The sequence below is a fragment of the Equus przewalskii genome, chromosome 31 (assembly GCF_037783145.1).
Source record: "Equus przewalskii isolate Varuska chromosome 31, EquPr2, whole genome shotgun sequence".
Lineage (NCBI taxonomy): Eukaryota > Metazoa > Chordata > Mammalia > Perissodactyla > Equidae > Equus > Equus przewalskii.
This window is the reverse complement of record NC_091861.1, coordinates 8,263,071-8,280,711: the sequence shown is the minus strand read 5'-3', so window position 1 is coordinate 8,280,711 and position 17,641 is coordinate 8,263,071. Positions and strand designations below refer to the sequence as shown.

Genomic DNA, 17,641 nt, shown 5'->3' with positions numbered 1-17,641 from the left:
AGTAACAGTCAGTGTGTTTATTAAGTGTGTTTGGTGGTTCTCCATCATGTCTGGGTGACAGGAAAGCAGTTAGCCCCATGTCACCTCTGTTGGCCTCTACTGGAGACTGCCCACTAGCTCCCTGCCCTTCGCCACCTGGGCTGAAATACCAGAAACCTGTGAGCATCTGAGGAGTATCCTGAGGCACACATAATGTTAATAATGCTTCTTTCTTTTTTTTTAAAGAAAGCTTGGATTTATTCTCAAAACCAAAATGTTCATGCTTTTTTATAATAACTCCTCTGGTAGAGTTTCTTTCACTCTTCTTTCTCCTCTGTTACCTTTCCCATTTGATTCGGAACCTTCGATAGAGATGAACTTGGTTAAATTAAAATAATTTTTCACCCATGTTATTCCTAGTTTGTGTAGTATTCAAACACAAAAGTAGATGGACTGAAGTCTTCTATAAAGTCCTTGAAGCAGAGACCCCGCTCAACTCATCACTGTGTCCACCCCTCCATACCTCTTGCCCCAGTGCATGACACAGGTGTTTGGCATACTGTCAGTACCAAATATATGTTCTCTAATATTTCATTGAATGAACAGATCAATAAAGCTTATTTTAAGTCAGAAAAAAAATATCTTTAATGGATTTGAATTGAGAGAAGTTTAGTATTTAAAAAAATTAACCTTAATGCTCCTTAAACACTATTGCTTTCTCAATTTTATGTGTTTAGGATAGAATATATAAATAATTTACTCATTCCTAATTAAATATATGTTTCACTGAAGGAGTCGTTTTTAGAAGATTTGAACGGCATCCTCAATTTGGGAAAAATGCCTGACTTGTTTGAAAATGAGGAACTGGATTCTATTGCACTAAGGATTAGATCTCTGGCTGAACAGTCTGGTTATATTGATAATAGGCAATCTTTACTTTCATTCTTCCAAAAGGTACTTATTTGTGAATTGGCTCTATAAAATTGTCATGTTAAATTAAAAGTAGACTATGTTTATAATTCTGTATATGATTTTCAAATTGGATAATTTCTTTAGTTCTTTAAATGAGTTTGTCAAGCTTCAATAATGGCTGTCATCCCTATGCACAGACACACCATTCTCTTAGGCAGGCCAAAGATTGAAAAAGATAGGGGCCTGACTGGCTATCAAGGGCTTAAAAAAACAATAGCAGCTAGAGGCAAAGACGAGAGAAATAAGATCCCAATATTATTTCTTGCACTGAGATCCCTTCCTGGCCAATGTGGTTTTCATTTCAGTCATGTTGATAACGAGTCTGGAAAGGCAAGAAACAAGATTTCTTTCATCCCTTTGAATAGCCCTAGAATTGGCCAGGAAGTGTGGGTACAGAAAGAAATCAGCCAGATAGAGCAGGTGATATTCAGAATGAACTCAGCAGTTGAGTAGCTATGAAAGGACCAGTTTGGTGAGACATATAGACTAGACCAGTGAACTAGACTTTCTGGGTCTTTAAGGCATGATGACTGACCAACGGCTTAGTGAACAGATAGAAATGATTCCCCAAACCAAAATGTTCGCTGGGAAAGTACCACAGGTCAGCTTATTTCTGGTGCCACTTTCTGCTTATCATGGAGTAATTTGAAAATTGAACTGGGCCAAGCTCCATTCCTCAAGAGATACTTAGTGATCTGGCACAAGAAGAAGATGTAAAAGATTCCAGAAATGGAATCCACAATTGAGAGAGAACAATATCATATGAAAGGATACTTGGATTGAGTTATATTTTAAAATGCCATGGTAGAAAGAAGGATAGAAGTTATCCTGATAACTTGTGGCACTCTAGTGCCTTGTTGTTGGTTTAACCAATAGATTGTGAGTGGTAAGGAAGAACAATGAAATTCTTATTTGGAATGTGGAGAACAGTGCACTCTAGAAATAAAAAATAAACCAGGAACACCAGGAATATATATATGTATATATACATATATGTATATGTATATACACCATACTCCCAAAAATGTTTGACAATAATAATAAATGGTGAAGGCACACTTTCAACTGTTAACATTGGATATCTTCAAGTAGGAATTTGGTGATGGGTAAAGCAAAGAAAGTTGATTTCATTTTTAATTTAAACATTTCTGTATCTTATGAATTTTGCACTGAGCAGTTTAATTTGCTCTTGGAAATTTTTTTAAAGACAAAAAGCAGGGGAAATCTTACACTTTCGTCTTCTTTCAGCTTTACCACACTTACTTGGCAAAATAGGTTACTTGATACTCAAAGATATTATCACTTTGTACAAATGGAACTTTTTGAGTTAAAAGGAACATTAGCTGCTTTCAGTAATGTGGTTTTATTGTAAAATGTCACATGGAGATAGGGAAGCAATCTGTGCCCCATGCCCAGTCCTTCCATGAAGCCAGAACAGCAGCAGCACAGCCAGGTGTTATGGGAGGAAAGGATGCAGGCACACTTCATAGAAACTAGCACTTTGCCTAGGACCTGCAAAATTGTACAGGATCTAATGTTGCTTAGCTGTAATGCTTCAACTGTAAGAGTTTATTAATATCTCCCTGATGCTCTAGCCATAACATTGATCTTTGTTTCTCTCTGTGTCTTTCAGAAAGCTTTAATTCATCTGACTGTTTCTCACTTTGAGCTTCTGTGGGTCTTAAATGCACACCACCCCAGAGGAAACAGTTAAATTGTCAGACCCATCACCATCTGATATGAGGTCCCCTACTGAACAGAACTCTAGCACCAGACCCCCTCAAAAGAGTTGTTTTAAACAAGAGATGTTCTGGAGTTCACTGCCTCCCCTTCACAGTCCATTCAGCTGAAGCCAAGACAGTGGGGGCACATAGAACAGAACCTGGCTGCTTTGCTCAGAAGAGCACTGTGGGACTGGTAGTTTCCCTTGGAAGGGCTCTGCTTATGGCGGGCACTCAATGTCCAGTTGATGAGCCTCTAGTCCACCCATTAAGGAAAGAACTGAAACAAGTTTTAAATATAATTTTCAATATAATATTTTTTCAAAGCAGTGGATTACCTTTTAACAACTTGTATTTTCATTAATTTTCAGAGAATATATAAAAATCTTCATATTTTTATGACCATGAGTCCTGCAGGACCTAACCTCCGCCAAAATTGTAGAGTATATCCTTCTATGATTAGTGCCTGCACAATCGACTGGTATGAGAATTGGCCAGAAGAAGCTCTCTTTATTGTAGCCAACTCTTTCTTAAAAGAAAAGGTGGATTTAGAAAACAGAGAGGTAAATATAACCTCTTTAAGAAACTAATAAAAGGGAAGGTTTCAATTTATTAACAGAATCTGACAGTATCCTGTCTCTGAATAGCAACGAACCCTAGGTGGGCAAAAATAGGCAGCTCTAGGCAAAATTATGAAATAAGTCAAGTGTTTGTTTTGACTCTTTTATCAATTCCCCATCTTTTTTACCCCTGATTAACCCTATTTCAAAGATGCCCAAATTCCTCAGTGCCTGGGTCTCTTCACTATTCTGATCCCATGGTGAACAGCAGATTTCCATGAAGGAAAACAACCTCCATTTTGCATACCAGAGCCTATGGTAAGGATGCTGCAACCTTCTGCGTATTTTTTGTAAATTTCTCTGGCTTGGCTGCAACAGCAAAACTACAGAGAAATGAGAGCACAAGTCACATACAAAATTAGTTTAGAATTTATGAGTCACAAGTAAGTAAGAATCTTTCCTAGACTGATTCAACTGAAGATCCTGTGGGGTGCTGACAAAAGAAGTTGTAAATGCATAGAGGCCTGAAACTTAATGTGGGACCTAGAAGGAGCCTTGTGATCTTACTTGTCCACGTGTTCGAGGAAAGCAATGGCCAAAAACAGTAGAGACAGAGTGGAACCAGGAAGAAAATGCAGCTAGGTTAAAAGTAACCGGGTGATTGGCTAGGCTTGGTGGACTGGAGAGGGGTAACCAGGACTGGGTTATGTCTAAGTCAGAATTCTCTCCAAATCTAAGCAAAGGGGATACTCTTTCTACTCCAGTTTTGCCCACCTGTGTATCTATATATCCTTTGAGTTCTTACATTTTTGCAGCTTTGTTTTACTCAGGGAAGTTGAGGGTCTTGCTATTGATAGCCTACTTTAAGAAAGGAAGATGAGAGACAAAGGAAGCACCATAAACCTTGGCCACTGACAACGGTGCCCTAAATCCTTGGATGTCTGTAACAGAAATAAGGATAAAGCCTAGTAGAATGAGTCTGGCATGATATTAGTCATTGTCCATATTGTTGCCTTTCCACCCTAATACCATCCCAACCATTAAGACTCATATATTCTTGGTCTCATCCATCCAGGGCCTTTTTCTATCTCCACATCTCAGAAATGATAAACTATTTCAAGTTATTCACAATGTTCAGTTTTCTCTTTTTTTGATCTATATTTGGATTGCTTTCTCTTAATTCTTAAAAATTATTATTTTTCAGAACTTAAAAGAAAAACTTGCCCCAACATGTGTGCAAATCCACAAAAGTGTAAAAGACTTGAGCATAAAATACTTTGGAAACACCAGAAGGCATTTTTATATCACTCCCAGTAGCTTCTTGCGATTCATGGATACATTTGCTCACATTTTAAGGTCACGAGAGAAGGAAATGCAAACACAGAGGTAAGGCTTTGAGACCAAATCAGAAACATATATTTTACGTCGGTTCTTCTGTTTGTAAAAAGAGACACAAATGCAAAACAGTGAGCCCAGATCTGCCTTTTCAGTGGAGGAAAAAGGTAAAAGCTGCAGACTACCTTAAAAGAGGTAAGTTGGCTGTCTCCCCTGTGGGCATTCAAAGGCTGCCTCTGTCCCTGCAAGGCCAACAGACTCAGCCACTGAAAAGGCAGTGATGGTTAGAGTCAGGCAGTCTGTGAATTACACAGCAATGAAAGCAGGAGTGGCCACAGGTACACTACTCCCCATGCCCCTGATCCCATGAGACTACACCCAAATAAAAGGAGCCGGATGACTGCAACACAGATGGTGGGACACCGTGTTGCTGAGGAGCTCATGTCATGCTGCAGCTAAGCAGTTTTACAGCCTCCAGCTGCACCTAGGAAGACAGGGGAGAAACCAGGAGGCAGAAAGTCTCATACCTAATCAAAACCCAGGAGACAGTCTCATGAGTCTCCCAGGAAGATAGGGAAGTGAATGACAAGTGGCCTTGTGGCGTCTGCTCAGAAGCATCCCACGCTCTCATGTTCTAGGAGGATCACAAGGTGTTTTGCCAGGACTAAAATCAGTTGTAGTGAACTTTGCCTACATGATCTATGTGGAGACATGAAATGTTGCCAGGGTGCCATGGGAGAGCCATTCCTCTACAACTCCATCCTCAGACCTGCCAAGTCTCCAGCTAGAAATAATAGGCCAACCTATCCAATACCCTAATTAATTGTACTAATAGGGGCTTGGATCAAATCCTTTCTATTTACCTTAGGCAACATTGGATGAGAGTAGCCATACTATGACTTCCCTTGGAGGATAGACCACAGCCAGGCTCCCTATCTGGAGCCAAGCCAGTTAAAAACGTTATTAATACAGGTGCATCAAGAGGCGTTGGCAGTCAAACATACTCTGCCTCAAATGGCTAGCAGGAAGCCCAAGGCAATGAAATTCTTCTTCACCACTCATGCTAGAAAGTTTAGACTACTTTGTGTGTGGCTGACAAGTATAGGCCTGACATTTACATAAATAGTAGTAGCAACCCCAACAGCAGCATTTTGCTAATGTAGGGTCAGGGTCTAATTTTATTAAATTTTTGTTAACAGGTCAGGTGGGACATGGCAGATTCCACATCAGTTAAATTTATATCAGTTGGTGTAATCTGTGAATACAATAAGTCTAAAAGGAATCATATTAGTTCAGGGAGTTAATCCCATTCTGTTGTTTTAAGTAAAGGCTGATCACTCCTGGAGTTAGCAGCACTGGAAGGTTTCTGAGAGTCCTTAGGTTAAGATTTTTGTTGGTGAGTGGTTAAATTGAGGGTGGTGGCAGCAGTCTGGGTAAAGTGGCCAGATGCCCTGTAGGCAAGAGTCAGGAGAGATTAGTGGATTCTCCTCCCACCTCCCACCCCCGGGTTTCTAAAGTGTCCCCTTCCCACCACCCAGGATTGCTGCTTTCCATTCACAGCCATGTGATTAGTGTGATCAGTGCCTGTCACAATCACTTCACCCTTTTTCCAGTGTTCCCCATGTCTTACCCACACCATATACCCACACACATTCCTAGGTAGTTTCTTCCTTGTATACATTATACTATCCTAGAACATCTCCCAGCCCCTGATGTGTGGGTCATACCAGGACCACCTTAAGAGTTGTGACTATATGCATGAGCGTTATCATCAGTGTTCATAACTGCTCATATCTGTCAAGTATAGCTAGGTGGTAAAAGAAGCACTGGGCTATAGGTCCCCACTCCCCAGCCCTTCTTTGCTGCTCACAAATTCCAGTAGCCCAGTTTCCCACAGGTAGACATGGGAGAAAAAAAAGTGGGAAGGGTTAATTATGTGATTTGGGTCTCTTACAGCCAATCCACACCTCTCCCCACCCCAAAACTTATAATTAAATGTTGTTTAAATGGGAGATACCCTTCTGAGGAATTATCACCTTTAAAGCCCAAATAGCCTGTGTTGAGTGTGTGCTCCACTGGGAGCTGAGCTTCACTTGTCCAGTTATCTTTTTCAGTTTTTCCTTTACAAGTCCATTTTAGTTTTAATTGCACCCCCTTCTTGGGGATGATATATTTACAGATTAAATGCTAAGCACAGTGTCTAACCTATATGCAACAAATAATAACTGTTTAAATAGGTGAGTAATATAAATAGACTTGTATTTTAGGAAGTTTACTCAAGTATTAGAATGGGGTACAAATTGGAGAGATACAAGAATAAAAGCTATTATAGCAATCCAGATGAGAAGTTTTTGAGGACCTGTCCTAGTTAGATCAAAAAATCAAATACTGAGAGTATCTATGTAATTGACGATTTAAAAGGCATGGGTGAGAATGTTCTTTTAGATTATGAAAGCCCAAGAAGTAGAGACCATATCTTCCCTTTTTTGTTTTCCTAAGGAAGATTCGCCCTAAGCTAACATCCATTGCCAATCTTCCTCTTTTTTTGCTTGAGGAAGATTAGCCCTGAGCTAACATCTATGCCGGTGTTTCTCTATTTTGTATGTGGGTCGCCACCACAGCATGGCTGATGAATAGGGTAGGCCACACCTGGGATCTGAACCTGTGATCTGCTGAAGCAGAACATGCCAAACTCAACCACCAGGCCATGGGGGTGGCCCCTCCATTTTTCAAAAAATGCTCCATAATGCTTGTTACCTCTCTTGGTAGAGTTAGGACTAAAATTTTGTTGACTAATATCAGTAGTCTTCTGATTTTAAAATATTTACTTTATTTTATTCCATAGAAACTGTATATTTTAAATTTTTTATTCTAGCAAATAGGTAAATGGAAATTTTTCAACTTTATCTTATAGCTTTTTAAAAAATAAATCTTTTTATTTTGGAATAGTTAGATTCACAGGAAGTTACAAAAATAGTACAGAGAGATCCAGTGTATCTTTTACTCAATTTCTCCCAGTGGTTACATTTTACATAACTATAGTACAATATGAAAACCAGGAAATCGGCATTGGTACAATGTGTGTATATAGTTCTACTCTATTTTATCCTATGTATAGATTTGTGTAATCACAATGTCAATCAAGATACAGAACTTTTCCATCACCTCAAAGATGTCCCTCGTGCTACCCCTTCATAGTCACGCCCACTCCTTTCCTCCTCCCACTCCTTTCCTCCTCCCACTCCTTTCCTCCTCCCATTTCAAATCTTGCCACCACTAATCTGTTCTCCATCTCTACAATTTTAACCCTTACATAGAGGAAGTGCAATTGCTTTACTACTCAGCATAATGCCTTTGAAATTTATCCAAGCTGTTGCATGTATCAACAGTTTCTTCCTTTTTATTGCTCTATAGTATTCCATGGTATGGATGTACCATAGTTTGTCTGTTCATCCATTGAAGGAATTTGGGCTGTTTCCAATTTGGAGTGATTATAAATGGAGCTGCTATAAACATTTGTGTACAGGTTTTTGTGTACATGTAAATTTTCATTTCTCTAGGGTGAATGCCAGGGGTGTGATTGTTAGGTCAAATCATAAGTATATGTTCAGTTTTTTAAGAAAATACCAAATTGTTATTCAAAGTAGCTGTACCATTTTACATTCTCACCAGTGTATGAAAGATCCAGCTTTTCTGCATCCTTGCAAGTGTTTGGTATTGTCACTATTTTTTATCTTAACTATTCTAATAAGTGCATAATTATATAGCATTGTGATCTTAATTTGCACTTTTCTAATGGCTAATTATGTTGAACATCTTTTCATGTGCTTATTTGCCATCCATATATCCTTTTTATCTCTTCGTATCCTTTGCACATTTTCTAAATGAGTTCAACTTTTTTATTGTTGAGTTTTGAGAGTTCTTTATATATTCTAAACATGAGTCCTGTCAGATATGTGGATTACAAATATTTTGTTCTAGTTGGTGGCTTTTCTTTTCAACCTCTTAACAGGGTCTTTCAGAGAGAAAGTGGCTTTAATTTTTATGAAGTCCAATTTATCCATTTTTTTCCTTTATGGATTGTGCTTCCCTTGTCATGTCTAAGAACTCTTCACCAAGCCCTGGATCCCAAAGACTTACTCTTATGTTTTCTCCTAAAAGTATTATAGTTTTACCTTTTACGTTTAATTCTGTGGTCCATTTTGAGTTATTTTTTGCCTAAGGCGTGAGATGTAGGTCAGGGTTCATTTTGTATAACCAACTGCCCCAACACCATTTGTGGAAAAAATTTTCCTTCCTCTGTTGCTTTTGCACCTTTGTCAAAAATCAGTTAACTGTACTTGTGTGGGTTATCAGTTAACTGTACTTGTGTGGGTTAATTTCTGGGTTCCCTGTTCTGTTCCATTGATCTACATGTCTGTCCCTCTGCCAATACCACATAATCTTGATTACTGTCACTGTACAATCAGGTAGAGTGATTCTACCCACTCTATTCTTCTTTTTCAAAGTTATTTTAATTATCTTAGTTCATTTACCTTTCCATATAAATTTTACAGTAAGCTTGTCCATATCTACAAAAAAGTCGTACTGCATTTTCGATAGGAACTGCATTAAAACTAAATATCAATTTGGGGAGAATTGATATCTTCACCATGTTGTCTTCCAACTAATGTTCACAGTATGTCCTGCTTTGCTAATATTTTGTCATATCTTCTACCTTCTTAATACTTTTTTGCCTTCAGGAATCGTTTTTCTATGGGTCTATCCAAGATCCTGGAAGCAACTACTCTAGTTACAGATATGCAGGAGGAGCTCTTGATTCTTGGCCCTCAAATAGAACAAATAACAAAGGTGTGTTTGCTTTGAAATCTCTTTTAAAGATTTTATAGTTTAATATAGAACAGTGTTTGAAAGCAAAGGCTCTGATTCTTGACAAATATGGATTAGAATCCCCGCTTTGTTACCATGCAGCTGTGTAACCTCTCTTAGTCTCAGTTTTCTTATTGGTAAAATGAGGAAAGTAATAACAACAATAATAGCAATTTAGAAACATCATTATATCTTATAATTAAATGTGATAATAGGTATATAGCTAATTGTAAAAGCTCACATAGAAAAATTCCATAGTTATTAGTTAAATCCATCTGAAATGTGCTGTGGTAACTTGCTGTCTGCCGAGTATTCCAAAACTCATACTTATCATTCTTTATGTGTATTGTGTGAAGTGATATTTAATGTAGTCATCCTTATTAGTCTATTAAAAATATATATTTCAACTTGATTTTGATAAATTTTGTAATAAGAAATAAGCTATTTGAATTTCTCTTTAATAAAAAGAGATATCATATCCCTTAAATTTCGTGCTAAGAAGAATTCTTTGGTTCATTAGGAAAAAGAAATCCTAGTAGAAAAACTACAGAAAGTTTCACAAGTGGTTGAGAAAGTTCAGGTGCTTGTTAAACAGGATGAAGAAATTATGGCAGAAGAAGTAAGAATTGTGGAAGATTATGCTCAGGTAAAATTAAAAATATAATCAATAAAAATAATTTTGAGATTTATAAAATTATTCCCTGACTCCAAAATGTAAAGGTCAGGCTGACTGCTCTTAAATATATAGTTTTCCAACTTTGGATACTTTTAATTTTTATTTAAACAAACATTTATTAAGTGCCTATGACATGTAGGACACTATTAAATGAAAACAAGGAGTACAAAGACAACAGGGTTCCTGTTCGTGAGAAACCCACAATCCTAGGAAGAGACAGGCTGGTTCTTCTGGTTACAGTGAACAGAAGCTCATTTACGCCATATCAAAAGTGCACGTGGCCTCCAAGAGGAACACCTGCGGGAAATGAAGCAGCTCTTGAGACTGTCTTTGGTGTGTGTCATTTCTCTCATTGACTAAATAATCCTCTTTTTAAACTGGCCAATTCCCCTGCCAACAGGAATCAGCCTGGCGTAGCAAATTAACAAATACTCAACCCTAGTCTGATCAGCAGCCACTCCTGCTCAGAGATGGAGAGTGGAGTTTCATCTATCTTCCATGTACGAACGTTTAATCAAGCATCTCCACCAATTAAAAATATGTGTATAAGCCTAAACCCCCAATAAATGTGTAATTATTTATTTATAAATTATATACGTGAGTGACTATCATTAGCTAGTATCCCAAAGGACAAGAAATGCCCAGGGGAAGGTTTATCATGAACAATAGTGAATGTGAAAACATATTTCAACAGTCCTTTTGGTAATTTCAGAATTTTTTGGCTGGCTTTTTGTCACGTGAGATCAGATCATTGTTGTTTCACGTTTTAATGTGGCTGAAGAAGAGTTCACACCAGGGATAGGAGAAGGGTCAGCCTGCCTTCTTCCCATCGTTCACTTGGACTTCTGTTATCTGCGGTGTCTAATTTACTTCAAACTAGATAAGCTAATAGGTAAATCCCCTCACTTGCACACAAGTAAGCTGCAGGGCTTCTAATGTGCTGGGTGTTTAGGAAATGGGGAAGCCACCACTGCCAACCCTTCTAACTTGTGGAGCTTCCCCCTTCCCTCAGGGTGCCACGTGAGTGTCAGTGTGAGCAACCCATGACCTCTGTGGGCCAACCGCATGAAGGCTGTTAACAAATATGTTAAATATGAGTACAGCTTAATTTCAGTCTTCAACTTTTTAGGCCAAAAGAAAATGGATATAGAGGAATTAATGAGGGTTTTTTTGCTATACCACAAGGGGTAATCTGGCTTCAGAGGCACATCCAGGTTTTATAGGACCTGAATGAAGCTTATAAAATTTTGAGGCCATATTTTTTTCAAAAGAATGCAAAATTATTAGTTCACCGTTAGACATGAAGGTGAATATTTATTTAGAATAAGTAAAGAAACCAAATAAAATATAAATTTTTAAAAGCTGACAATTATTACAGACATCACAGAATCTAGAAAAATAGCACAATAATGTTTAGTAATTAACTGCCTTACACACCCTGTAATATTTTTTCTACATTTTTTTCACTGTATACTCTGCAATTAGTTGTCCTATGATAATCATTTTGTAATATCATTACCTATGGAATCTTTAGCATAGTTAATCACAATGTTCTTCATTTTGATAGTTTAGAAAAGTTTCAAGTTCATAACTCATCAGTGATAATGTCATGGACATTTTTAGTATTGCTGTCAAATTTGGTATAAGCAGCAATGGCATTTCAAGATTCCATGTGCAGTGATTAATTTTAAATACTATTTGAATTGAGAACATTCACTAGCCAGTTTTCTGCCAATATCTTCATTATAGAGGTGTTTTCTGATATTTAAACTTTTACTAACGTCAATATTTCTTACAAACTTAACCAGAATTTTGAATTTTTCCAATGTGATCATATGATGCATTCTTCTTCATTAATTGGATTATTAAACAGACCAAAAGCCAGATCATTACTTCTATCCTAAATTTATTTTTTTCTCTTAATAAATTATTGCTTTGGTATGATCTGAAACTTTTCATTACACTTTGCTTCTCAATATCAAAATAATCTTTATTGATTTCAACACTCAATCACTGTTTAACATTCCCCAAATTTTTGTCTTAATTATTTATTTGTATATAAAAATTAAAAATTATAAATAAGGTCTCTTTCACATATATCTATATAAGGAATCTGTAATTTCTCAATTATTTCATCTTTCCAAATACAGTAATTATTACCTAAAAACCCAGGAATTCTGATGAATTCTTTTTGCGTAACTCCTATCAAAAAAAGGAAAAATGTATGGTAGGTTTAGAATAGTATATGCCACGTTACTAAGTGTACTCACGAAGGAGTGAGCTTCCATTTTGAGTAGGTGTCAAAGAGACTCTAACCCACTACTTACAATTTTGTATATCTAATAAACAGACCAGATTCTGCATCCATACTTTGCAAATGCTGTTTCTCCTCCTTTACCCACGTACTTCTGGTGCTTGCCAGGCACGATAGTACAAGTTCCTATTACAATACGAAAATAATGTTGCACCCTGCACCTGAATGTCGTATCACCAGGAAAGTTGGAACAGTGGACAACAGACGTCTTTTTAGAAGTGATGCCTATTTGAGATAGTTTGCAATCACTTAACTATACAGAGAAGTGGCTGTGAGCAATATAAATGTAATTCCCAACTCAGCCCCTTAGCCATATCCCAAAAGTCTGCACAGCCATTCCAGCACCACCTGACGTGATAGGAACCCTGACAGAGTGAGTCAAAATGTAAAGAGAAATTGGTCTGAACTGATGATCGCAGGTGAAATGTCTGACTTCTGCAAGTCTAACAAAAACATATAACCCTACAAACCGATTGGTAGAGCCCCTTCCAGGACCTTGGAATGGGCCTGTGCAAGGGAGGGTGCTAAGCCTAAGCTTCATTCACTTCACAGCAATTCCACCTTTTACTGGACCACTCCTCAAAGCGGCATTGTTACTACTACACTGCGTCTGATAGAGAAGGCAGGAACCACACAGTGTTTTTGCTTCTCACAAATATCTTCTCATCAGAGATTGCCTAATACATGATATTTAGGACTATAACACACATTTCCTACAGTATAAACATGTGTGTATACACCTACGTCATGCACGTTGCGTAACTTATGGACATTGTAAAAATGTCAAATTATACTTTCCGGTTCAAAATATAAGATTTTAAAATATGCAACTGTATTCATTCATATGTATTTGGGGGCTTATAACTTTATTTCAGAAAACTGCCAATGAACTAGAAAGTGTACTGCCAGCTTTAAAGAAGGCAATCATGGCTCTGAATGCCCTGGATAAAGCTGATGTCTCTGAGTTAAGGTGAGTGATTTACCTAAGTTCCTTTTAAGTTGGAAAAGCTCAAAACTAAACATAAATACATGATAAAAGTTACTAAGTCAATATTCATACATTTTTAGATTGTCATTTTTACCCATCTTGGTTACTTTAAAATTTTCATTGTGTGTTAAATACTATATCTTATTGATGTTATGATGCCATCAACTGTAGGGCATATCAGTATTTCATGTACCCTCAAGAAAGAAAAAATACTGCCAAGTAAACTGTATGAAGTGCCGTTGGTTTTAAACTGAATCCCAATCTTGGAGGTGTAAAAATGTGAATCTTAGAATTGATAAAATACTGTATTACCTAGACTAGAAAGAAAAACCACGGTGATTATATAAACCCCTGACCTGTGGTTCCAAAAGTAAGAGGACAATATTGACAGCACTGCTGCTAACGGCAGTTTAGCTGTAGTGCGTTTCAGATCTGTTTGAACGCACACACAGCTGATACTGCAGTGTTGGCCACTGCCACAAGGTGTCACTAGGGGCAGCACTTCCCTTGTGCCCTTTCCCAAAGCCAGCCGTCCCAGTGTGAGGAAAAGCGACGGAAGAGAAATTCCTAAGAAAATAGGAGAAGAAATGAAATACTTTAAGGTACAAAGATCTTAATCTGGTAGTTCTAATTGGAATCTTTGGGTGAGATAATACTTAACTCAAGCTCTCCAACTCAGCAAACAATGGGAATTTGCCTGTCACATCTTGGAATGTGTTGTTTTCCATTATTTATGGAAAGTAGTATTTCAATGAATGGTGCAGAAATGTGAAACAAATTTACTGTAATATTTATAACAGATTATTAACTCTGGGGATAAGAATAGAAAGTGACAAAAGTGCTTTTTTTAAAACTCGATGTATTTTTATGGAGAAGAGCAGAGCATATCACAATGCTGAAGTTACTCCACCTGAAGTTGAAAAATAAATGCACAGAGAGAGACAAGCAAGAGGAAGGGAACTAATTCTTGACTTCTTTTTCCTTTTTACCTCATTCATGTGTATTCATTCTTATGCTTTCATTTATTCATTCATTCAGCAGATATATTGAGTGCACACTAAATTCCAGGCCCCACTCTAGGTGCTGAGGTCACTACAGTAGTCAACTGTTGGGGAAGGCCTCTCTAATGAGCTGACAGTGAGGCAGAGAACTGAATGAAGTTTGGATGTAAGCTAGGAAAGTATCTAGAGGAAGAGTTTTCTAAGCAGAAGCATGGAAAACACGAAAGTCATGAGGCAGAAATGTACTTGATGAGTTCCAGGAACTGCAAAAGACCAGCATGGGTGGGAGCTCAGTGAGCAAGAGGGAGTGCAGGAGATGACATCGGAGAAACAGCAGGCCCAGCGCTTCCCAATATAGACCCCCTCCCATACCTCATGACTCTGTTCCAGAAGTTGTATTGTCTTAGCTTTTCTCTGCAGATATTCCTGAGAGAGAGAGAACAGCTCAAGTTCCTGCAAGCCGAATTTCTGACGAGCAGTGTATTACAGTGGTTAAGCACTTGGGCTCTGATACCAAACTTCCTGGGTTGGAATCCTGAAACTGCCACTTTCTAGTTGTACAGCCTCTCTGTACCTCAGCTTCCCTTTTGTGCAGCAGGGATAACAGATGTTGAGGGCATTGGATGAGCTAAAGCATGTAAGGTGCTTAGACTAGAGTCGGGCATAAGGCAAGTTCTCAATAAAAGTTAATTTAGTGCTAAGTTTCCTCTGATCAAACAGGCCCTTCCTCCTGTCCTAGTACTACAACAGCAAAAGAAAACTAGCCTTGGCCTTGAGTTCCTTGCATATGCCTTGTTGTTGGTTATTTTAAAAGATTCTCCCTTGTGATTACTACTGTGCATTTCACTTCACGTTAAAATGCCAAAAAAATGAGATGCCCTGTAATATGATCTTTGTTGCTATTCTTGGGACATGCAGCAGAGACATCTAGCAGTTACAGTTTAGTCCATTCTCTTTCCTGGATGCTATTTCCATCATCAAAATGCAAATGATTGCCCCATGACAGTACAAGCCTTTGCCAATTTGCAACATTAGCCACTAGAAGAAGGAAGAAGGCAGTAGAAAATGCAGATTGAATTAAACCAGTAAGAGTCCAAGACAGAGTACTTCTGTGTAGTAATGGAGGGCTTCAAAGCAGACTTCCAGTGTAGCAAGGTCTCACTTTGAATCAAATATTTGTTTCTGGAAAGTGGCTCATAGATTTAACTATAGTCAATTAAAATCTATTTTCCCTTTAATTTACATTTAAAATTTCATAGATAATACATTTCAACTTAATTTAGCTATATTCCCATCAAGTTTGCTTTAAAAAGAGTCAAACCTGGGCAAAATTGAGGAAAAGTTAGTTTTTGGAGCTCTCATTTCTCCTCTATGGAGCCTATCACCCATCTTGGTTCATTATTGTCTTTCTCATTATTTCAAAAAAGCCAGATTGATAATCTCAGAAAAGCAACCTAATAAATTAATTCTAAGTAAGGTGTTAATGGTTTAATTATTTAGTCCTCCTAAAAAAATCTGCATTTCAAGAGTAGACTATTAAAGAAACAAAGATTAATCCAAATGAATGAACCATAATGATGAAATTTAAGGCATGAGGACCTTCTTGGTGACCCTTGTAGATAATGTTGTGCATGTAAAGTTGGCTTTGTTGCCTTCCTTCTTTCGGGAAGTCTATATGAGTTTCATTTGGGAGAGACTCATTACCCTCGATGGATCTGTCCCTTTTGCTCCAAGTCCCAAATGCTGTTTCACAGCAACCACCACCCTTGTGGCTTTTCATTGAAACTTACTTCTTGTGAATGTTATTCTGACCTCTGGCTTTCCAAAATGTCAACTTCTCATTGGTGGTGCAGTGGCATCTCAGCTGATTAGGATACAGCTAAGAGGCAGCTTCCAATGTTCCAGTAATCCATTGTTAATAACTTGAGAGAGAACTTCCCATCTACCCTCCCACCCCTCCTGTGGTGTATCAGTGATCTTTAGGATAGAAATTTTGTATCAGGATTAAGAAAAGTCAGAGGATGTGTTTAAGGGAGTTGCATCTTGCAGCACCCCTTAAGTCACAAGAATAGGGCTGACCCCACCTACCCCCTCCCACATACATACAGTGTCTCTGTCAAGTAGTCATCAGTACATCAACACTAGGATGAAATAGGAGAGTTCCTACTTTAAAGAACTCTGCAGCAAATACTTTTATAATAAAAAGAATTAAACTCTAACTCAGATGTTCTACATATTGAAGTTTTATGCATTTCATCTTCCTAAAGCAGAAATACCCATATATTAATGACAGCCAAATTTTTAAAGATACCCAAAAAATGAAATAGCTGTATGTTGGCAAATAGTTCTCCTTATCAAAATGCTTGTTAAAAATCTGGGTATATTGTTTTTTGAGATAGTTTACAGGGTGCTTTTGATTTCAATTGCGAAGTTGATTCAGTTTCCACCATCTATTACAGAGTATATGCACGGCCTCCCTTCCTTGTACTGACTGTCATGAATGCAGTTTGTATTATTCTGCAAAAGAAACCTAACTGGGCTACAGCAAAGTTACTTCTTTCAGAAACTGGTTTCCTAAAAAAATTGATTAACCTTGACAAGGACAGCATACCTGAGAAGGTAAAAAGTTGATCCCTAATTAATGCATAATTGATGAATTCTGTATTTATAATCTGTAGAAGTCAAATAGAAATATTGAAATTGGAATTCTCTATTAGAATTGGAAGACAATGCTGAAAGTTAAAAGATAAGAGAGCAAGCTGCGTATCCCAACATAATAAATTTCCTGAAAGTGTCAAGGGAAAACAACATACCACTGAAATCAGAAAATGTCATGCCTCAGAATCTCTTTAAATACTGAAAATGGAGAGAAGGCCAATCATGGGAAAAAGTCTTTCTGGATGGATTATATTATGTTATGGAAGTGTGATGAGTGGATAAAGTTGTCTGAGATTTTTTTTATTGAAATATAATTGACATATGACATACGACATATATTAATTTTAGGTGTACAACATAATGATTCAATATTTGTATATATTGTGAAATGATCACCACAATAAGTCTAGTTAACATCCATCCCACACATAGTTACAATTTTTTTCTTGTGGTGATAACTTTTAAGATCTACTCTCTTAATGACTTTCAAATATAAAATACATGCATTATTAACTATAGTCACCATGCTGTACATTACATCCCCATGACTTATTTGTTTTATAACTGG

At 37.5% G+C, this 17,641-nt stretch overlaps 1 protein-coding gene across 1 annotated transcript in view; it reads left to right on the top strand.

Moving 5' to 3' along the window:
- The window catches only part of DNAH14 (dynein axonemal heavy chain 14), a 417,787-nt gene that overhangs the window by 315,847 nt on the left and 84,299 nt on the right, over positions 1 to 17,641 (top strand). Inside the window, exons 57-63 of the mRNA XM_070602297.1 lie at positions 772 to 933; positions 3,044 to 3,235; positions 4,437 to 4,618; positions 9,310 to 9,418; positions 9,957 to 10,082; positions 13,302 to 13,396; positions 16,875 to 17,034. Of these exons, the coding sequence (XP_070458398.1) occupies positions 772 to 933; positions 3,044 to 3,235; positions 4,437 to 4,618; positions 9,310 to 9,418; positions 9,957 to 10,082; positions 13,302 to 13,396; positions 16,875 to 17,034 (1,026 nt within the window). The remainder of the gene's footprint in view (positions 1 to 771; positions 934 to 3,043; positions 3,236 to 4,436; positions 4,619 to 9,309; positions 9,419 to 9,956; positions 10,083 to 13,301; positions 13,397 to 16,874; positions 17,035 to 17,641) is intronic.